The sequence below is a fragment of the Sphaerodactylus townsendi genome, linkage group LG02 (genome assembly GCF_021028975.2).
Source record: "Sphaerodactylus townsendi isolate TG3544 linkage group LG02, MPM_Stown_v2.3, whole genome shotgun sequence".
Lineage (NCBI taxonomy): Eukaryota > Metazoa > Chordata > Lepidosauria > Squamata > Sphaerodactylidae > Sphaerodactylus > Sphaerodactylus townsendi.
In genome coordinates, this window is record NC_059426.1 from 80,153,499 (window position 1) to 80,176,771 (window position 23,273).

Genomic DNA, 23,273 nt, shown 5'->3' on the forward strand with positions numbered 1-23,273 from the left:
GCTGCATTACAAATACTTGGGGAAAGAAATCTGAACACTTCTTGAAATAGTTATGGAAATCATGTTTGTACAAATCACACTATATAATTTTGGAGATGGCAAAGACATTTGCACCAAAACTTTAATTGATAGAAAATAAGTGATGACAAAATCCCAACCTTGAAGGTGGCCACCTAAGTTTCTCTTTCTAGGCTGAACAGATCCCTCTCCTGTTCCCTGTGGCTCTATCTAGTCATGCTAGCCTAGTTTCTACCAGGTTTGTATTTTGGCGCATACACCTGCATACATCTGCAGCATGAATCTGCAGTTGAGATGGGAGATTTAGTGCAGAGGGAACTAAAATCTTAGGTATATCAAGTACAGAAAAAGTATGGGAAGCCAAATGTTTTCTGATGTGGGTTCTTACCTTGATTTTTTAAACTTTTTTGTTTGTTTTTAATATGATTGCAATTTAAAAGGTGCTGTAATGACAATCTAAAAGCATTGCATTAATTATAAATCAACACCATGTATGTTTTGAGTTCCACTAAACTAGAACAGTAGATACATTCGCAGAAAAAAAATCCCTGGTAATAGGATATGGGGTAGTTTGCATGCCGAGTCCAGAGAAAACAGGCAAGTAGCACAGATGGCTTTATAACAGTCAGCAGAGCACAAGGGAGAGCTAACAGAAATCAATAACGGCTTGAGGGCCCAATCTGAAACTCATTAAAATTAATGGAGAGAGTCCCACTTATTTTAGTAGCCACTGTATCTGGCAAAGAGATTTTTTTCCTTATTAAACTATATGACCAAACTCATAAGTCATTTGGACTGGTGGTTCAGCAATCCAGCAGACACAGTTTTACAGTTAACAAAAAGCCTGCAGGTTATTGCTTACATGATCAGAGTTCCCATTTTAAGAAGCTGCAGGATTTTTCTTTGTAGAATATTTTTATTTGGAGTTGCACCTTTTGGATGATGCTCAGTATGTTTATGTTAAATTGTATCGTCTGTTGGTAGTGTCTGACCCTGGAGACTTGAATCAAGTCCTTCTGCAAACCCTATTCACCAGAGGTCCCTGGAACATCACTCTGTCCCAGTATCAGTCTCATTTCTAAAAGGCAAATTTTATTCTGTAAAAAAGAAGTCATAAGCAAATAACTTTTTATTGAGTACATTATTACAGAAAGGCTTAGATTCACCACTGCTCAGTTCTGAGGTGGAAAATAGATTGAAGCTTACTTGTTTCTTTTGAAATTAAGTATCCCCAAACTATCACAGACTAACAAATTTCCTCCTTCTGTTGAATGTAGGTATGGTTCATCGCCTTCTTAGTACAAGTCTAAATGAAGTCATACACTTTTAAGTTCATTAAAATCAGCAGGCTATTTATAACATTTGCTTCATTAGGACTTCTATCCTGAAGTTCCAGTATAGGTGACAAGTTTACAATGCACCAGAATTCAAAAACAACAACAACAACAACAACACCTATTCTCCTGCCATTTTTAAAAAGGAATAATTTTTTTGAATTATGTTGTCATGTGATCTTGCTCTAATATGATCATTTTTGATTCAATAATTTCTACCGGTACATCATTTTTATATTACAAAGTACTTGGTTTAGTTCTTTTCACAGCACCCTTAAATGTCTTCCTTTTACAGTTAGGGAACTGACACTGATTGATCCTGACCCTTTCTGCACAACAAAAATAAGATGTCCTGGGGATGTCTTTAAAAAGGCCATCTCCTCATGTTTTGTTCAGACGGGACGAAAAAAAAAAGCTTCTGAGGATAGAGTGGGTTTTCTCTCCCTCCCAGTAAAGCTCTCTTTCATTTTCAAAGGGGCCTCCATTTTCTTCCTCTCGAATCCTTTTTTCCATGTGCCCGCCATTTGCTGAACTTGCTCTGGGATGTTTGCTCAGTAAATAATCTACACACACACACACACACACACACACACACACACACACACACACACACACACACACACACACCACACACACACACACACACACACACACACACTCCTGTTGTTTTTTCAATTTGATGAGCTATGTTTGAAGACATGAACACACAATTTAAGAATCACAGCTTGTTCTCATATCATGTGTTCATGTCTTCAAAGACAGCTCATAAAAAAACCCATACAGAAAAACTATATATTGCTGAAATTGCCAGGAAGAGCACAGTTTATTCATGTAGTTCATTTAGCAAATACTGTATAGATTGTGTACTGTATTTACTATTCTTATTAACAGATATCTTGGCCTGAAGTTCATGTAGTAAATACTGAAAAAAGCCTGACCATGATGCATGCAGAGCAGGGACGTAGGTATAGATTTTTATGGGGGGGGGGTTGGAGTGGGGCCACACCCCCACCTGCCCCTAGGGCATGGCCACACCTCCCCAAGCCCCGCCCCTGGCCTAGCGCTTATAAAAGCAGCTCTCCGGGGCCGAGATGGGAGACTCCCCTGCCCTGCCTTCCCCTGCCCCTCCCCACTGGGCAGGCATAGAAGGAAACTGGAGCCTGGTGCAAAATCTTAGTTTTGTACCCTCCCCCCCAGGGCAGTCACTGTGATGCTGGAATCCACCCCCAAACAGCGTTACTTTCAATGGTGTTTAAACTAGAGGGCTCAAATTCTCCTTTTAAATCCACCTTCAAGGGAGAATCTGGGGTCCCTAGTTAAACAACATTGAAAGTGATGCTGTTTTGGGGTGGATTATCTCCCGCCCTGAAACAGCATCACTTTCAATGTGGCGTAGTGGTTAAGAGCTTGTGTATCTAATCTGGAGGAACTGGGTTTGATTCCCTGCTCTGCCACTTGAGCTGTGGAGGCTTATCTGGGGAATTCAGATTAGCCTGTGCACTCCCATACATGCCAGCTGGGTGACCTTGGTCTAGTCACAGCTTTTCGGAGCTCTCTCAGCCCCCCCCCACCTCACAGGGTGTTTGTTGTGAGGAAGCAAGGACAAGGAGATTGTAAGCCCCTTTGAGTCTCCCAAAGGATAGAAAGGGGGAATATAAATCCAATCTCTTCTTCTTCTTCTGAACTGAGGACCTCAGATTCTCCCTTTAAATCCATGCCGAAGGGAGTGGATTTAAAAGGAGAATCTGGGGAAATTCGTGGGGTGCCTGCTGTCAGGGGTGCAATGGTTAAGCTAGAAGCACCAAACTTTCAGGGTATCAGGTTTGGTGAAGTTTGGTTCAGGGAGTCCAAAGTTATGGGTCCTCAAAGGTGTAGCCCCATCTCCTATTAGCTCCCATTGGAAACAATGGGGGATGAGGGCACCCCCTTTGGGAGTCCATAGCTTTGGACCCCCTGGACCAAACTTCACAAAACTTGGGTGGTATCAATAAGAGACTCTCATGATAGTACATTCCGGCTTTGGTGAAGTTTGGGTCATGATGTCCAAAGATATGGACCCTCAAAGATGTAGCCTTCATCTTCTGTTAGCTCCCATTGAAAACAATGGGGGATGAGGGCACCCCCTTTGGGAGTCCATAGCCTTGGACCCCGTGGACCAAACTTCACAAAACCTGGGTGGTAGACTATCTGGATAATACATCCCAGGTTTGGTGAAGTTTGGTTCAGGGGGTCCAAAGTTATGGACCCTCAAAAGTGTAGCCCCCATCTTCTATTAGCTTCCATTGGAAACAATGGAGGATGGGTGCACCCCCTTTGGGAGTCCATAACTTTGGACCCCCTGAACCAAACCTCACCAAACCCGGAGAGTCCCCAAACAATCATCAGGAGAGTCCCCAAACAATCCCTGGAAGTTTGGTGTTGCTAGCCCAAACAATGCGCCCCCTGCAGGCCAAAAACCGAAAAAGCACTAAAATGTTTTAAAAACCCACAAACGGGTGGGCGGAGCTTCGGACATGAATGGGGGGGTTCAAACCCGAGAAACCCCCCCCCCTTACCTACGTCCATGATGCAGAGCAAACATCTCAGGGCAAATGCAGCAAATGGCAGGTGAATGAACTGAGGATTCAAGTGGCAGAAAATGGTGGGCACCTGTGAAAATGAAAGTGAAGACTTTACTGGGTGAGAGAAATAAAACGTCTCCAGCTTGTTTGTTTGCACAGGGCAAGCAGGAGATGGCTTCAACCTGTCTTGGGGAAGCATTTTCTAAAAACCTTGGGTTGACCTGAAATAAAACGGACCGGGGGGGGGGGGGTGGTGGATTCCTCTCCTAAATACTTTTTTCTCTGCCCTCAATACATTTTATTTGTGCTGTACAGAAAGGACAGATTTCTTTCTGCAGCTAAGCTTGGCCGTTACAATCCACTCTTATGATCTGGTATGCTCTCTCATAAACTTACAAAGCTGATAGAGCTAAACTGGTTTTTCAAGGAAGTCCATCCCGTTCTATAATCCTGGAGTTGGTGAGGAAAAGATTTTTGTTAAGAAATTAATTATTAGTATTTTTCAGCCCTCTGTAGTCACAATGTAGTAACAATGTGTAAAACTCTACTTTCCCTGGATGGTGATGATTATGGTAGAATCTAAGTAATCAAAATTTGGTCAAAATATGAAATGGGTAGACATGTTCTGCTACTGCAGGTTTTTCAGGATGGCTAAGCCAGCAGTGTCTTTCGTGCTCCTTAATACGAGTCTGAATGCTGCGTTTTGTGGTTCCTATGTAGACCTTTCCACAGCTGCAGGGTATGCAATAGACCCCTGCAGAAGTGAGGGGGTCTTTCTTGTCCTTTGCTGAGCATAGCATCTGCTGCATTTTCCTGATGGGTTTGATTATGGTTTGTAGGCTATGTTTTTTTCATCAGTTTCCCTATTTGATCTGTGATTCCCTTGATGCATGGTAGAAATATTTTTCCTGTGGTGGGCTGTTTTTCCTCAGTCCTCTGGGTTTCTCTTGGTCTTAAAGCTCTTCCGATTCTTAAACAAAACTGGACATAACATTTTATTGGAAAACACTAAAATTCTGGACAATTCGGAAGGTTACTATGTCAGACTGCACAGGGAGGCCATTGAAATTCACAAACACCAAGACAACTTCAACAAGAAAGAAGAGACTCTGAGAATTAACAAAGCTTGACTACCAATACTGAAAAACACCAGAATCAAAGGCCAACATACAAAGGTTTGTTGAAACAACATGATCTTTGCCTTTCTCTTTAAATTCGAGATGGCAACGTTTAGGCAGATTTCTCTCACAAGGGAGTTATAACACTTGAAGACCATCACAGAAGACATATTTCATATCATCTGCCCTCAGAAAGGTCTTTTCAGTTCAATAGAGGACAATACATCATTTAGATCTCAAAGAAATAAGTTTTTTATGTTATAGTTTTTACAAAAAGAAATATATATGTGAGGAAATACATAAATTAAGACAAATTCAGTCTTCCTGAACCTATAACTTATCTACTTTGGTTCTAATGTTAGCATTGTTTTTAGCTTATGGCCCCACAGCTCCTGACTGAACTATTATCCAGATAGTTTGGTATTCAAAGTATGGGGTTAACCTCACAACATACCCTTTGAACAGGGTACCCATAATCTACTAATACAAGTAGTGCATGTAGTGCACTGTAATTAAAACTAGAAATACCATGAGGAAATGTCCTTATCAAGATTTTCAGGAACCAGACAGGGCTAGTACATGAATTGTTTGTATCCGTGAATCCACTATTAAAGACTACTAGTAAAATTCCTGAACAATTTTCATCCCCTCATTTAGGCATTCCCAGGTTCATTGTACAAATGGCAGTCATAAATCATGGCAGCTAGGTTTGGCCCTAATTCTCTGTTGGATTTTCTGTTAAATTAGCCATGAGAGAACTAAGAAACCTCTGCTTCTGTATTTCACAGACAAGGCACCCTCACTATAGAAAATACAGTGAGGCCATTTAGATATCTTTGATGGTGTTGCTACAAAACACTTCCCCAGGGCTTCAGGGCAGCCAGAGATTAAAATTGGTCTTGCATTCTGCCAACTCAGGCCCAGTGTTTTTTCACGTGTATTCATTAGCTAACCTGCAAACCTGTTTCAGTGATGACCTGGGAAGAGGACAGAGGCTGGTATGGTCAGTTACTATTAGTACCTTTATGCTTGCCTGTCTATGAAGGACCACTCGTCTTTAATCTTTCTGAGAAAGATGGACTATAAACAATGTAATAAACAAATGAACTAAATAAGGGCTGGCTTTGGCCATGTACAAGTAGCCCAAACTTAATTTTTTAAAAAATGGAAACATTTAATGGGGCAGTTTCCATATTATAAACTGGTTGTTTACTCGCTGAAAAACAAATAATCTTCTTTAAGGCTCATCATATTGTGTACCTAAAAATAGAAGTTATTTTTGAAAATACCATCCAGTAAAGTTTGGATAGTCCCAGATGCAATGGGGAACAACTGTTCAAACTTGTAAGTCCTGATGGTGTATCTATCTCAATCTTATCTACTGCCTATAGGAATAGTGCAGGAGCAAGATAGATAGCAGGGCACACAGTTGTTTGTGAGAGATGTCAAAGTTTTGGGGAAAGCTGTGGTGAAGGAGCTGCAGCAGCAAATTTCCTCAAGAGGCAATTCCCTCTACTGACAGTAAAAGTAAAAACTCCTTGTAGCAGGATGAATCTGCAAGGAACAGCATGGAAAACAGCTGAAAGAATCTGGATTAGCTGTTTGTGACATCACCAGGCACCATCATGATTTATTTACTTTTGATGTTCTGTGGGTTCGCTTTTCCTTTCTGGTCATACTCTCACATAGTGTCTGTATTTTGCAGTGCTGACAAATAAAAGTATGATTACAGGAAAGGCCCAATGGCAAACCTGATTAGGCTTCACTGGTAATAAATAATGCCAATTATTTCACTTGGCTGGGAAAATACTGAAATGAAATGTCCTATGGTAGCAAGTAGCAAGATTTTGTTTTCATCTGGTTTTTATCTGGGTTTTGTGAGGTTTTCAGAGGGCACCTGGAGGAGGTGAGACAGGATTTTGCATGAATATTGATAAATGACAATTACTAGAGCCGCTTCCTTTCAGTTGCCTGAGGCCATGTCTGCTGTGGTATGCAGACAAGGTTCTATGTATGCATTTAGGCGCAGGCAAATGGAAAATATAAGAGCTTTGTTTGCATCCTTTTTCAGTAGAGAGAGAACTGATTTCAAAACCATATCTAAGCATACTAGTGGAACAAAAAGAGCTAGTCAGGATTCTGTGAGCTATAACTCGTAAAATGTGTAAAACTTATCTGTACACTTACACTTATCTAAATCTATACAAATATTTTGTAGAGAGGTAAACCATATCTCCCACCACTAGGTACATTTAAAGAGTATTCAGACTCTGAGAGTCTACAGCCTGGAAAGTTCTCAAAATGCCAGGCATCATTTAGAAACAGGCTTAAGGTAGTTTTAACAAACAGAAAATTACTCTCTGTGTTGTCCAAAGGTGAGCTCTTCCTTCTCATCATTCACAAGTTTGTCCATTAAGGTGGTTTCTTTCAGTGGAATTCTGCATTCTTCTGCCCAGAATACCACATTCCATATCAGTGTCTTTGATGAGCAGTAACACATCACAAACAGACCCTAAAAGTGTCTAGACCACTTCTGTGCCTATGTCAAAACTGGACAGTTCATGGAAAAGGTGATTGAAGAGCCCTAGGAGATACAATAAAGAAGCTAGAGCATGTGGGGAGCATAGAGAGGAACAATGGGCTGAGCTAAGTTTTTCTAAATGATTGATGGAAAGAAGGAAACAGGTGGATGGAAACTGGTATTGAGAGCTGATTACCTGAATGTCATTTGATGAGGTAAGCGTACAGTATGGGCAACAGAACCTCTATTCCTTTTAGAGGAATAAACTTACTAGAGAGTGAGCTAGGTTGAAAGGGCAAGGGTAGATAGCATGTTCTCAGAGACTAAGCAGGATCAGTCCTGGTTCATATTTGGCAATAGCAAACCACCTGTGAATATACCTTGCCTTGAAAACTCTATGGGGTCACCCTAAGTTGGCTGTATGTATGGTGAAGAAGACTATTCAAAATAAAACCATCTTTTATATCAATTGTGCAGTTTTGTATACACTGTGACATGCGTGCGTGCGTGCGTGCGTGTGTGCGTGTGTGCGTGCTGCAGGGAAAGCCTGCACTTCTTAAATGATAGCTTCCTTATGATCTCTTGAACAGGCTGTCCCTTGTTCAGTTATACACAGATACTTAGATTTGCAGACATACTGACAACAAACACATACAGATAGATTTTCAAAAGAGAGACTATTGAGAAAACTCAGCAATGAAGGAATAAGAGGGGAAGTCCTCCTATGGATTAAAAACTGGTTGAGAAACAGGAAGCAAAGAGTGGGTGTAAATGGGAAATTCTCACAATGGAGAGATGTAGGGAGTGTAATTGTCCCCAAGGATCCATTATTGGGATGATTGCTCTTTAACCTATTCATAAATGACCTGGGAAGTAGGGAATTGGGTAGCGTTAAAGTAGCCAAGTTTGCAGATGATGCAGGTATGTGGTAGAGTTGGGAACCACAAAGGGATTGCGAGGAGCCAAGCGGACTATGATAAATTAGGTGAGAATTGGGCTAGAAATGGCAAATGCAGTTCAATGTAGCAAAATGCAAAGTGATGCACCTTAGGGGCAAAATCCAAACTTCATACATGCTACAGGGGTCAGTGCTATCAAGTCCTGAACCAGGAAGGGATTTAGGCGTCTTAGTTGATAGTTCCGTAGGAATGTCAACTCAATGTATAGCAACTGTGAAAAATAAGCAAACTCTATACTAGGGATAATTAGGAAAGAAATTGAGAATAAAACTGCAAAGGTGTCATTGCCCTTATATAAAGCTGTGAATGCGACACTTGAATTACTGTGTTCAGTTCATGAGTAAGCCACATCTCCAAAAGGATATTGAAGAAGATAGAAAAAAGTGCAGAGAAGAGCGGCGAGGATGATTGAGGGACTGCAGCACCTTCCCTTATGAGGAAAGGAAACTGCGTTTAGGAACTCTTTTAGTTTGGAGAGAGCGTCTGAGAGGGATATGGTTGCGTCTATAAAATTATGCATGGGGTAGAAATGTTGACAGAGAAATTTTCTCTATATAACGCCACAATACTAGAACCAGGGGCATTCATTGAAAATGCTGGGGGGGGAAAGAATTAGGAACTAATAGGAAACACTTCTTCAGCATAGCGATGTGATTGGTGTTTTAAGGAATATGCTGCCACAGAAGGAGGTGGTGATGGCCCACTAACCTGGATAGCTTTAAAAGGGGCTTGGACAGATTTATGGAGGAGAATTAGGTTTATAATGGCTCTCAATCTTGATCCTCTTTGAGTAAGAGATTGCAAATGCCTTAACAGTCCAGGTGCTCAGGAGGCAACAGCCACAGAAGGCCATTGCTTTCACATCCTACATGTGAACTCCCAAAGGCACCTGGTGGGCCACTGCGAGTAGCAGAGAGCTGGACTAGATGGACTCTGGTCTGATCCAGCTGGCTTGTTCTTATGTTCTTATGTTCTTATAAATGCTTCATGCAGGGTTTGAAATTGTCTTTTTGCTTCTTCATCGGTAGAAGGTCTTTGGCCTTTATTAACTGCCATCCTACAAGGGACTAGAATAAGCTTTCTGATGAGTTGTGTCTTCTGCTTTCATCTTCCCTGTCTGCATATCACCTCTGTATGAGGCATTCTCCCTTTCATTGTTCACAAAGCTGCCATCTTATTTAATCCTCTTTTTCTATGATATGGAGAAAGCCCCTGGGGCATTTCAGCTTCTGGAACAATGACAGGATATTGTGTCCTCTGTTCACCTACAGAGTGAGGAGGTGCTGCCAATCATGTTACACATGGAACCAGAGAGATCAGCTGGAAAGGAACCAAAGGAAGTTCATTTACTCTGGGATGTTCCATTGAACACTGAGTAATTAGCTCGTTATGGGGATTTGTTTTTGTTTTCTTTCACTTTTGCACAAAAGGGTCCTTTCTGAATAGTAATTTTATTTTCCAAGCTGTTGGGCTCTTAAAGAAATTGCAGATAGTATCTACTTCTTCCCATGTCTGTCTGCCTTCTGATCAACTTCCCAGCAAACTGAGGCCCTTTCCGCACGGACCATTTGGGCGCCCCTGCACCGGCAGGAATTCTGCTGGTGGAGGGGTGGGGGCCATTCGCACGGGAGTGTGCAAGCGGCCCCCACAGAGGCCGGCGCAGGAGAGGCGGCTCCGCATGGAGCCGCCTCTTCCCCGTCCCTCTCCCACTCACCTGAAGTAAGCATGGCTGGCCGCCCTGCTGGCCTCCTACAAGACCGCTAGCCCACTTTGCCCTCCGAGCCTCCAGGGGTGGGAGTCCGGACAGCGAGGAAAGGTGTTAGGAGGAACCAGCTTTAGGCTGGAAATGAAGGCTAGCGAGTGAGTAGGAAAGAACAGGACTAGGCCGTGTTCAGCGGTGCCCGTTCGCACCGCGCCACCGGGAATGCGCTGTTTTTCCAAAAACCTCCCTCCTGGAGGCGTTTTTGGAGGCGGCCTGATGCCGCCCTGGGGGTGGGGGAGGGGAGCCAGGTTGGCGCTGCTGCGTTTTGGCAGTTCTGCCTGTGCGTTTGGCAGTTCTGCCTGTGCGTTTTTGCCGTCCCCAGGGCGCCGTTTATGGCCCGTGCAGAAAGGGCCTGAGTTTGGGGAACCACAGAGATGCAATATTGATGACATGCATCAAGGTGAATCTATCATAGGACATATCCCCATAACTTGTTGGTCACAGGTGCATAGGAACTTCAAAACATCACAAATACTTACACAGACAAGTTGCAATCACAATATCTGGAAATCAATATATTGCAGCATTTCATTGCTGAAAATTTACCAAAGTTCTCTGCCTTAGCTTACCTCACTAAAAAAATAACAAATATGGCAAAAATACCATGAATTTGAAATAATGATATTCACTTTGAGGAATATTGTCCTCTTATGATTACCTCAACCTACTTCTGTATTTCCAAAAGTATTCCAAAAGTATTCCAAAAATGTATTGTCTTTCCTTGATTAACATGTTTCACTTGCTCAAATTCACTAGGTTTCCTATCACAGCAATAATCTTCAAAAGGGGAAATAATGTAAAAAAAACCACAATGCTTATTATTAAGCAGGCAGGATTGTTATTCAGACAACCACTGTCCTACAGGACTTGATATTCTCAAGGAATAACTAGTTGAGCCAAAATTTCATGCTAGTATTTTCATTTCAAACTTTGCAATTTTGTTAAGCAGCTGTAGGCTAGCTCAGAGCCTGTGCATCATTTCACTGGTGACTTTTTAAAAAATCACTGGAGTATTAGCACAGTTTTCTCCAAGCAGTGCTTGATGTCTAGGGGTTAGATGGAAAATAAGAGAAAATGTTGACTAAGAAAACGCAATGAAAAACTAAGGTAAGGGGGGGGGGGGCAATAGAGGAACTAATACTGAATGGATAAGTCTGAAATATGATCAGTCCCTTGAAAATCTTTCACAAAAAAAGGAACATCGGATTTTCATGGTGGATAGTCAATGTCAAGGCTCCCAGGCTCACACAAAAACATTTCTCCTCACAACTGGGATGCACAGGAAGAAATAGAGCTATTCCCCACAGTCAAAAAATCCTGTGACACGATAAAAATCCCGGTTTGGGCAAGGAGTCCCCACAGCTTCAGTTCCCAACTTGGCTCCATCCCAGCAGTGGCGTACGTAGGCAAACTGGAGCCCTGGGCAAAACCTGAGTTTGATGCCCCCCCCCCCATGGGTGGCCACCCTCTCCCACCATGACCAAACAATGATTTTTTTCCACCAGGTCATTTCAAAGTCACCATCACATTATGAACATGCCCCAACTCACAAATCTGAACACAGCAATGGGCCATGCCACACAGCAGAAATAATGTTTTTGAAAACATTTTCAAAATGCTTTCAAAATGTTTTATTACTGCTATGAAAACATTTTATGGTGTTGTATCCAGTCCCCCCAATTGGGGGAAACAGCACCATTTTCAACGGTGAAAGTGTTTCTTCCAGATTCTCCCTTTAAGGTGGATTTAAAAGGAGAATCTGGGCTCCCTAGATTAAACAAGTGATGCTGGAATACACCCTCAAACAGCATTATTTTCAATAGGGTTTAAACTAGGGAGCCCAGATTCTCCTTTTAAATCCACCTTAAAGAGAGAATGTGGGGTCCCCAATTAAACAACATTGAAAGTGATGATGTTTTGGGGTGGATTATCCCCCACCCTGAAACAGCATCACTTTCATTGTTTAAACTGGGGGCCTCAGATTCTCCCTTTAAATCCATGCTGAAGGGGGTGGATTTAATAACAACAACAACAACAACAACCTTTATTAGGCATTGAGAGAATAAAAGAAAGAAAGAAAACAAGCATTGGCAGGAAGGGGGTAGATTTAAAAGGAAAATCTGGGGAAATTTAGGGGGTGCCTGCTGTCAGGGGTGCAATTATTAAAATAACAGCACCAAAATTTCAGAGTATCTTCGCGAGACCCTACTGATGGTACCACCCAGGTTTGGTGAAGTTTGGTTCAGGGGGTCAAAAGTTATGGACCCTCAAAGGTGTAATCCCCATATCCTATTAGCTCCTATTGGAAACAATGCGGGATGGGGCACTCCTTTTGGGAGTCCATAACTTTGGACTCCTTAAACCAAACCTCACCAAACCTGGGTGATATCATCAGAAGGGTCTCCCGAAAAAGCTCTGAAATTTTGGTGCTGCTAGACTAAAAACTGCACCCTCTGCAGGCCAAAAACGGAAAAACACTGAAAATACAAAAATCCCACAAGCAAACCTACAGTTTCTGCGCCCCCCACAAGGTGGCGCCCTGGTCAACTGCCCACTTTGCCTAATGGGAGGAATGCCTCTGCATCCCAGCCCTGGCGCGCACTCTCCCCCTCATCCCATTTTTTAAAATTGAAAAACGTGGGCTGAGGCCGGATCGGGGGGGGGGGGCGGCAGGGAAACAATAGATTTATTTTTCCACCCTAGGGAGCGACATGAAACGTTCCAGCCAATCAGAGAGCAGGGGGATGGGCACAGAGCACACAAAACCTTTGTGTGTGTGTGTGCGTGATGGTCATGGCTACGAAGAGGTGCTCCTGCAAAGAGAGGGGGAGCAAGCATGCATACATGCGTAGCAACGATGGAGGTCGCCATGGCTGGCACGAGGTAAAAAAGACTACTTGTGCTTCTACAAAGCTGTGCAAAATTTAAAAAAAGCAGAGGGGAGTGGTATTGTTCACAACACAACACAACACAACAGCCAGTCAGAACAAAGAACAAAAGAGTCGCAGAGCAGATCGCAGGTTCGTGAGAAATGTTGCATTGTTTGATACTGGGATTAACTTCGATCCCCTTAACAGACACATGCTGCGGTGGGGAGGGAGAAAACGCAATAAAAAGAAGCTGTATCTTATTGAACCGGGGGGGGGGGCGGGCGGTTTATTTTTTCAGTGGGGATTCACCCATAGTGGCTGCATTCTCTTCAGTGCTACTTTTTTCCATTTTAAAGCACCCTGTGGATCAGCTATTGGTTCTATTTGAGAAATCATGTTACTTACGTGGATGTCTATAAGCTTTGCAATGGAGTCAAAAGCTGCTCCACAGGGCTTTTTAATGAGGAGAAAACAGCAAGGTGGAGGGGGGCAGCTACTGTTTCTGTCTGCCACCCTGGTGACAAGAAGAAAAAGGACTCATCCAAGCCTGGGAGACATAAAGTTCTCATTGAACATATGCTTCAAAGTCCTCATGTTATTCAACAAATGCAATGACTTTGTAATGTATAAAGAGGTCATTAGCTGGCTTTCACAAGCCAAGATGGCTACAGATCTGACTCATTATCTGGGCACTCTTATTTCTATCAAATATTATTTCTCAGATATTGAGGTGAGCAAATGTAGATTGTTTCATACAAATAAGCCAGTTGTCCTTAACTCCCTATTTTATTTTTTATTTTTTTTAAAGGGACCTTCTCCTCAGCTATTCAGACTGGGTTACTTTCTGCTAAGCAATGAAACCCAAAATGCACTATTTTCAGAGGCTTTCACCCCATATATATCATGTGTTGCAAAGGACATAAAGAGGAGAAACTGCTCTTCCTGTCTTAACCCAAAGATCTGCTCATTTATTTACAGCCACAGGGATTTAAAACCTGAAAACTTATTGCTGGATGAAAAGAATAATATCCGGATAGCAGACTTCGGGATGGCATCTCTACAAGTCGGAGACAGTTTGCTTGAAACAAGCTGTGGGTAAGTTATTTACAAAAGTGTTTCCCAACCTGTGAGTCACAACCTCCAAGTGGGTTGCTGCCTGTTGGTTTATTATAGCAACTGTTCCCTTCTCTTCCTTGCCTGGTGTTTTATTGACCTCTATACATCATGGTACAAGTTATCCAAGCTAAGCCTTAGTTAATAGGAGCAGCAGTGGTGTAGTGGTTAAGAGCAGGTGCATTCTAATCTGGAGGAACCGATTTGATTCCCTGTTCTGCTGCTTGAGCTGTGGAGGTTTATCTGGGGATTTCAGATTGGCCTGTGCACTCAAACACATGGTACCTGCGTGACCTTGAGCTAGTCACAGTTCTTCAGAGCTCTTTCAGCCTCAAATAACCTCACAGGGTGCTTGTTGGGGAGGGAGGAAGGGAAAGGAGATTGTCAGCCCCTTTGAGTCTCCTTACAGCAGAAAAAAGGGGGAATATACATCGAACTCTTCTTCTTCTACTACTTCTTCTTATAGGAAATCTGTTATACTGATATGTTTATTATAGAAATATACTGAAAATAATAATAGCATCTAAAATAGACTTCTGAAATGCTGTCTCGCTCTCATAATAAGTCTATATTATTTTTTGCTCCAAGAAAGATCTCTTGGATGTGCTCCCCAAGCTTGTATCTCACAAGCTTGAAATTCCAGCTTCATTTTTTCCTCACAACAGCCCAGCCATTGGCAGAGAATTTTAACATGTTGGGTTGGGATGTACTGATCTGAGCTGGTGATCAGACAAAAACAGAAGATGTTTACTGTTTCGGAATATATATGTTTCCCAAAAGGAAATATGTGCCACTGAAGTAAAGGGGTGTGTGTGTGTCAGATCTAAAACTTTACTGTAAGGCTCATTCCGCACATGCAGAATAATGCACTTTCAAACTGCTTTCAGTGCTCTTTGAAGCTGTGCGGAATAGCAAAATCCACTTGCAAACAGTTGTGAAAGTGGTTTGAAAACGCATTATTTTGCGTGTGCGGAAGGGGCCTAAGAGAGAGAAATTTCAGGTTTGAAATCTGAAGTTTTCAGCTAAATAAGGAGCAACCCAAGTACATCCCAACTTTATTTTCATGTTTTGGTTTTGCAACCGCTGCTTTAGTGGAAAAGTAAATGGAGTGGGACCTGGCGCTATATGCCCAGGTGAGGCCAAACTCCTCCATTTCTTATGTGTTCAATGAAGGTAAATCCTATTTAATTCAGTGAGAATTTCTTACAAAGCAATCCTATGGCTACTTACTTGGGCGTGAGCCCTGTTCAATATAGATACTTCTGATAGATATTCTAAAGATCGTGCATTCTGACAGGGTTGAGGAAGAGATGCATTAATTCTTGGTGCTGTTGTTTTATTTTAATAACCAGGGCGGAAAATAGACCAAGTAGCCTTCAAGATTCAACAGGATCTATTTGCTGTGTCTATAATTGTTGTACCTCATGAAACTATAACCTGCAATCAGATAGTTGTGTTCTTACATTCACATAAACAACTTACTTATGGAAGTGCAATAAGTATTTCAACAGATTCAACCTTTTGTAGGTGGGCCAAGTACAATTTTTTCTAGGATAACTTAAATTTAAGTAATGGTTATAACTGTGATGTTTGAATAAGTTCAGGTTCCTCAAGTGGCATGGTATGTGCGTGTGTGTGTGTGTGTGGGTATTATTAACAACCTGGGCAAGCATTGCAATAGATGTAAACAAGAGGGGCCCCACAAAGAAGCACCCAATTCCTACACCTTTGCTTACTCCTTTTCCCATCAACCCTTCTTTTCTTTCACCCTCCTTGGCTCTACTTCTCTTACTTCAAGTATCTATTTTTTTCTTTTCTCACTTCTCTTATTTTAAGTATTTTCTTTTTTAAGTATCTGCAGATAGAAGACACACAGGGGAATTAGATATTTGGATTATTATCTCCAGCAATACTTAATCTCATCTGGCTGTAAACATTTTGTTTCACCACTTTTTCTCCCAGCACTGCTGATTTCTAGTTTTAGAGCTATACTAAGGACGATTTCCCACTGATAATTAAAAGTAGATTAATCCAAGTTTCAAAATGAACTGCAACTTTTCATTGTGGATTCAACATCCTCACTGCACCATTTTTCCAGGGAAGACTTGTAGGCCTGCATCGGATTCCAGAAATGCAACAATCCCCACTGCTGTGCAATCAGTTTGGCGGGGCTTGGCGGGTCTCTCCTGATTGACTGTTGTGCCGTGTTGGGGCAGGAACTTTTCTTCACGTTATCACGTCAGCCGGTGAAGATGTTATACCGAGAGTCCCCTTGCTCTTGTTCTCTTGTCAGAGAGGTTAAACGTTAGACTGAAACAAAAGAAGCTGTGCGAAACTAAACCAAATGAGATGAAAACAAAAATAAATAACTGCGCGCACATCGTGCACGGGCCACCACGCTCTGATTGGCTGGCAGCATTTGCGTCACTGTGAACAGTGGGAAATTAAACTACATCAGGCCCCCAAACCTCCCCACTGATGCAGATTGGTAACGTGTTTTGCCAAAAAGTTGCACAAGCAACCAGGTACTGGGGAAACGCGGGATAAGGGGAAGGGGGAGCAACAGAGTGGGGATTGATCTGTGTTCCGCAGTTCGGCAGTGGGGAGATTGCAAGGAAACCTGGATATTTTGGGTGACTATCCCAGGATTAATCGCCAGTCGGAAATCTCCCTATGAGAAAATGCTTCAAGCACTGGAATATGACATGAAAGAGGCCAAGGTTAGTGCCTTTTTAAAAACAAACCCAGCCACTCCACTTCCTTTGTGTCAATGGGAACTTTCTGGTACTAAGTTAATTTATTGGAGGCATAATGTCGGAAGGAAGGAAGGAAGGAAGGAAGGAAGGAAGGAAGGAAGGAAGGAAGGAAGGAAGGAAGGAAGGAAGGAAGGAAGGAAGGAAGGAAGGAAGGAAGGAAGGAAGGAAGGAAGGAAGGAAGGAAGGAAGGAAGGAAGGAAGGAAGGAAGGGCTTAGTTGCTTGCATTTTACTAAGATCTACAAATTTTGCCTTTTCTACAAGGAATCCTTTTTATCTTTTGATAACTTAAACAATAAATGTAATGCTTTCAAGCTTGGATATCTGTCTGTTTTAAATTAAGATGTCATGAAGATGTTTTCGTTAAAATTCAAATAGATTTGATAAGATGGTATCCATGTTCTGCTTCGTTTCACTCACCATGGGACAGAATGGCATGCAGCAACCAAATGAAACTGCCTGCCCCAGCTTACATAAGAGTTCTTTTTTCTTTTTTTTCCCTTTTTTTCCAAAAAGTAATCATCACAGCAAATTTGTTATCATTTTTTGTAAAGCCTTTGGTTTCATTCTGGAATTGCACAGACTTATCCTTCTACAAATTTATATATTTAAAAATCTCACCTGAAACACCTGAAACAGAAAGTGAAGATCTCAAAAATGCACTCAATACCCCCAAAGATCGTAACAAAGAGACTTTTCTCTTGTGTTTAAACTAGTATTGAGTCTCAATTGCAGGTTTCCCCAAGGAGCTTAGATTTACTATTTACAGAACCTCCTGTATGCTGCCACCACCTGCTGGTAGCAAAAAGAAAAAGCTTTATTTACTATGACTGTCACCTTGGTGTAAGTAGCATGTACCAAAGAAAGGTGTTATAAATTCAAGTGGCTCTCTATAGCCTTCCCCAACATATCCTCCTCAGGTTAATTCAACTGCAAAATAGCCATATAGATTCTCAGAGTGGACTAATACAGAAACTAATGTATTTATTTCCTACATTATATGTCCTCTCTTTCCAACAGATTGGTTTCCAAGGCTGGCTACTAAATTTAGTAGTATACCAATGTAAAAAAAATGAAAAACTACTACAATAAGATCAAGCAGGACACTAATATCTAAAGCAGATGTTTAATCATAAATAAACCTCCTTAAAATCAGGTGCCACTGAACCTTGGGAGTAGTAATATAAATATCTGGGCAGATTCTAAGCACTGCCACAGAGACGTTACTGTACTTGGTAGCCATCTTTGTATCCCCAGAAAGTGTCACTTAGAACAGAACCAATATTTAGATGGTTCTTTACACTGTAATACCATAGGCAGGGTGTGCTTTATTTTTAATAATTCACCATCACTGGAATGGACCTAGTGCTAATAATCTTTCACTTAACTTCAGATAACAAGAACACTCCAAGCAGAGCTTCCCCACCTGATCCTAAGACATGAAACTGGTGTTTGGGATGAGGTACATCTTCACATGCTTTGGATCAACAATATTGCAATCTAGTTTTGGCCAGGAATAAGAAAGTTAACAGCTTGGTAAAGCATATAAGTACAAGATTCTAGTAGAAGATCCACTATTTAAGAATCCTTATTTGGAGCAAAAAGCTACTAGAAGAATTTTAGATTATGTGATTGTTAATGACTGTCATTTAATCCCCTTTTATAGTCAGATCATCTGAAAGCTAGCAGTTATGATCTTCCTTCCTCATATGCTTTCTCGCAGATGGAAAATCCAATTCATGTTGTAGTTAATTGAAATGCTTTGTGTAGTTCTGTCAAAATCTCCTCTTTTTCCATCTAAAAAAAATCACTTTCCAGTTTTAGATTGCTCTACAGTTTCATCCAAGTTCCTAGGGAGCTACTCAGCAGGCAGTATAGCAGATGATATGGTCAACCCTGCCTAGAACCTTAGAGGAGAAATATGCTGTCTGTGGGCAGTGCTGGAATGCAAACCTTGGTGCCTGGAGCAGAATAAACCCCATGTTGCTGCCTTAAAGTGCACTAATAAAGAAATCATTAAAACGGAAGAGATGTGCATGTAATAAACAGAACAAAGCAACTCTGTGATCCCCTACCTTGCAGATACATTTTAAGCTCACTGACAATCAGTAGGCCTCCATGTGAGCCCTTACACCACTTCATTAATTCTCCTGGCATGGTGCCCAGCATAGTTAATACTGGTGCCTTGTGATGTATCCGGTTTGGAGGGAAAAAATAGGAAAGCACAATGTCAAACCTTACCATTACTGGAAGGGGGAGGAGGGAAACTACTGTTGTCAACAGAATGTTGGCTGATCTCCTGCAGCACTTAGTAAAACAATATCAAGGCAAGAGCTTCATGTGTGCTTGCTCCTTAGAATGGACCCGGCGCTTTCAGACATTCTTATTTTAAAAAGCCAATCGTGAATAAGCCATTAAGTCTTTTAGCACATCCTACTGGGTGTTCCATTTTGAGTGTTTTTAAAATATTTGTCAGATAACAAGATGAAACTTCAGTTGAGCCATTGAATGCCATAAAAGGAGACTCCAGTTAACTTTTTTTGACTGAACTGTAGGGATCAAATAGCGTTTGATGTGGCAGCAAAGCCGATATTCTGTATTGGTGTAGTGTGAAAGTTCAAGTGTTTTGTTAAAGACTTCTATCTACAGTGCAAGCCTGCATTGACTTGGAGAAAGGTCCATTAGGTCATGCCCCCTTGGTTAGCTTCAGAAAGTTGCTCTGAGTGGCCTTTAAACAGCTGCTGGGTTAATTAGTTTGTTTCACATTCCATCTCTCCAATTTAGCATTTGCTGGGAATTACTCATTACATGGGCACAGATTGTTTGCTCTAATGCTGATGGCTGTGGATGAAAACATCTCTGGATGAAATAATCAAAAGTGCAGCCTTGCTTGTTTTTACATATCTTGGAGAACAGTGACGGGATGGGGGTGCGGAAAGAAAGCAGGCTGGCAGTATAATTGACATGATTCTTCACTGACTGACTTCATATCAGGACTTGATGGTAGTAAGTTTCCTATTACTAGGATCTGCTTCACTGGAAGAGGTGAGCTGCTTTATACCTGTGTGGGGCATATAACTGTGTTCACAAACCTGTGAGTTAGGGAATGGGTCACATGTGAGAACTGTTGGAGTGATGAACCCCCAAAAGCATTGCATTCTGCAAAAAAAATAAAAAAATTCACTCCCAAGCAAGTTGTGTGCTGGAGAACTGGTCCCTGCAGCCCAGGGGTAATTCAGCAAGTCTTTGCATTTCTTCAAGAGCCAGGGAGACCCATGAGCAAACAGCAGAGAGTGGATGGAGCTAGGGAGTTGGCACACTGCAGCTTTTATTAGTTCAGATTTTTTCATTCTCTTGCTTGCCTTTGCCTTCCAGGCAAAGAAGATTCAAGGCAATTAAGTGCTGAGAAGGCTCTCCCATCTGTTCCAGAACCACTTCTCCACCCTTGGATACCTCTGCTATATTACAGATTGCTGGTTATAGCTCCAAAATGCTTTGTGTCTCCATTTGTGACCTTTGATTAGCTGCACTTGTACCCTTATTATTATAATAGGATTTCTTTTCTTTCACTCTTTGGTTTCCTCAGCTGCATAAATCCTGAGCTTCTTTGGGGCAGAGATTGTTATGTATCAAGCTTTAGGATACTGTAGGTCTTCATACATTTCTTTTTTTAACTGGAAAAGAATTGGAACTGGTTAAATGGTTCAAGTTTGGATACAGAATCACAGGAAAGAATCACAAGAATTATTGTTTGTTGAGGAATGCTGTTTTGGAGAAGAGTTTATAAATTAAATAATTAAATTTAAGGTTCCATTTGTGTGCTGTGTCAGTTAAATTAACTTGAAACGGGCTTAAATTTGTACTGTAGTAATCCCTTTTGGATAGTCTTGGTTTCTTGATTTAGGTTTCTCAGTAACATCTTTTGTCATTTGCTTATTGTATAGTTGACTTTGTGGCAATGTCTATGTAATGAATCACTCTCTCAGTCTCAGATATCCACACATGGAAAGTGTTGCCTTTCAGAACTCTTCCAAGACCTATGCCATGGAGTCACTGTAGCTGCCTTTCTAGAAAGAAAAAAAGATCTGCTTGGGATTGTGTGATCCGGAAATTGTATTCCCAAAGGTCCCTTGTGCAATGATACCCTAAATATTTTGACTACTCTTGTCACATTAAGAATAATCATTTGTCTATAAAATATAGCAAGTTGTTGCAAAATTTCCTTAGGACACCAGCATCACAGCCTGAGAGAGGGAATTTACAGAGTGTGTTCTAACATGTCCAAAGGTAAAGTACTCAGCTACAGGCCAGTGGAGACTGTCTCCCATGTTTGGTGGGGCAGGTGATATTTTAACTTGAGGAACTGCTGTGACTTGAGCCAAAGTGGCTACCAACAGAAGGTAAAAATAGAGTCCTTATATATAACCCTTGTTGAAGTGTTGACAGTTTTATTCTCCCCTGTCATTGGTACTCCCTTGGAAATTAGTTTTCCCCCTGTTTTTTTTATATTGCCCTGTTATCAATTCTCTGTGTTATCTTAGTTTAGAGAAATTGAGTCCCTGATATAGAGGAATTGCTGCAGGCAGCTGGCTGATTGAGAAACAAGCTATACTGTGGAGCATGTGTGCTGCTTTGCTGAAAATCCCTGTGCTTAAAGTGAGTAGTTAACTATGGAGAAGTTGACACATCTGTGAGGTTTGCCTCTGCCTCCAATCCAAATCCCTAAATAGGCATTCTGAACAAAAACTGATGTGGCTGATGGGAAGTTCTTAACTAACGGTTTCTATGTAGCATCATTTTGCATCAGTGCCTCTGAAGGGAATCCTTACTGTGATCCAGAAAGCTGTATGTTTATGGAAGAAATGGCAATGAATAATTTCGAACGTTATTCTGATGCTAGTGTTTTTGTGTGTGGGGAGGGAACTGTACCAGAAGTAGCTGCCCTGGAGATCCCATATAGGGTAGAAGGCTGGGACAGAAACATGGAACTCCAGAATAAATTTTATGCCTTCAACAGCTTTGATTTCACAAAGTCACAATGACAATAATGTGACTTCCATGCAAGATACACTTCTGGGTTTTGTTGTAGGAAGCCTGCCAAATTATGTAGGGTAGTGAGAACCGCAAAGGATTGCGAAGAGCTCCAAGCGGACCTTGATACATTAGGTGAGTGGGCTAAGAAATGGCAAGTGTAGTTCAATGTAGCAAAATGTCAAGTGATGCACATATGGCCAAAAAATCAAAACTTCACATATATACTACAGTGGTCAGTTCTATCAGTCACAGACCAAAAAAGGGATTTGGGTGTCTTAGTTAATAGTTCCATGGGAATGTCAACTCAATGCATGGCAACTGTGAAAAAGGCAAACTCTATGCTGGAGATAATTAGGAAAGGAATTGATAATAAAACTGCAAAGATTGTCATGCCCTTATATAAAGCAGTGATCCAATCACACTTTGAGTACTTTGTTCAGTTCTGGTCACCACATCTCAAAAAGGATATTGAAGAGATAGAAAAAGTGCAGAGAAAGGCAACGAGGATGATGGAGGGACTGGAGCACCTTCCTTATGAGGAGAGGCTGCAGCGTTTGGGACTCTTTTGTTTGGAGAGGAGAAGTCTGAGGGGGGATATGACTCAAGGCTGACTCAGCCTTCCATCCCTCTGAAGGAAAATGCACACCCAGCTTGCTGACATCACCCTATGGTTCAGTAATGACCTAGTGGTTGCACCCTTATCTTTACTTGTTAAAACATTAACATGTTGTATTTTCCACTGAATATGGAGGGTCAAGGTTGTTTACAAGGACCTGCCCTAGTAACAGATAATCAAAATTAAATTATTATTCGAACAGAAAAAGTACAACTCTCCATCAAAACAAGCCCGCCAGTCAATACAATTAGCTGATAGATCCTTGCTTGAAAAGAATGGCCTTATTAATTTTTTACAGAAGATGGCTAGAGTGGATCCAATTGAACAATGTAAAGGAATGGATCAATCAGGAAAAGGCCATACATATTTTTAAACTATTAGTCAGTCACTGCTCAGGGGTTGAGACCCATGATTCATGATTTTACAAAGCTGGGTGTTGTGGGAACTTATGGCAAGGAATAGGATCAGAGATAATGTGGTTTCACTTTTTCATTAACACTTTGAGTGACTCTGGGCAAATACCCACCAAGAAATTAAATCTAGATACAACCAGTTTTCAAAAGAAACAGCACCTTTTCATCAAGGTTTCACCCTCCCCCCCACCACGGCATGT

The 23,273-nt window shown here is 41.5% G+C and overlaps 1 protein-coding gene across 17 annotated transcripts in view; it reads left to right on the forward strand.

Moving 5' to 3' along the window:
• BRSK2 (BR serine/threonine kinase 2) overlaps nucleotides 1-23,273 on the forward strand; it is a 490,293-nt gene that overhangs the window by 354,008 nt on the left and 113,012 nt on the right. For all 17 annotated transcript variants that reach the window (XM_048487092.1, XM_048487093.1, XM_048487091.1 and 14 more), the window contains exon 5: nucleotides 14,122-14,238. In XM_048487092.1, coding sequence (XP_048343049.1) covers nucleotides 14,122-14,238 — 117 coding nt within the window. The remainder of the gene's footprint in view (nucleotides 1-14,121; nucleotides 14,239-23,273) is intronic.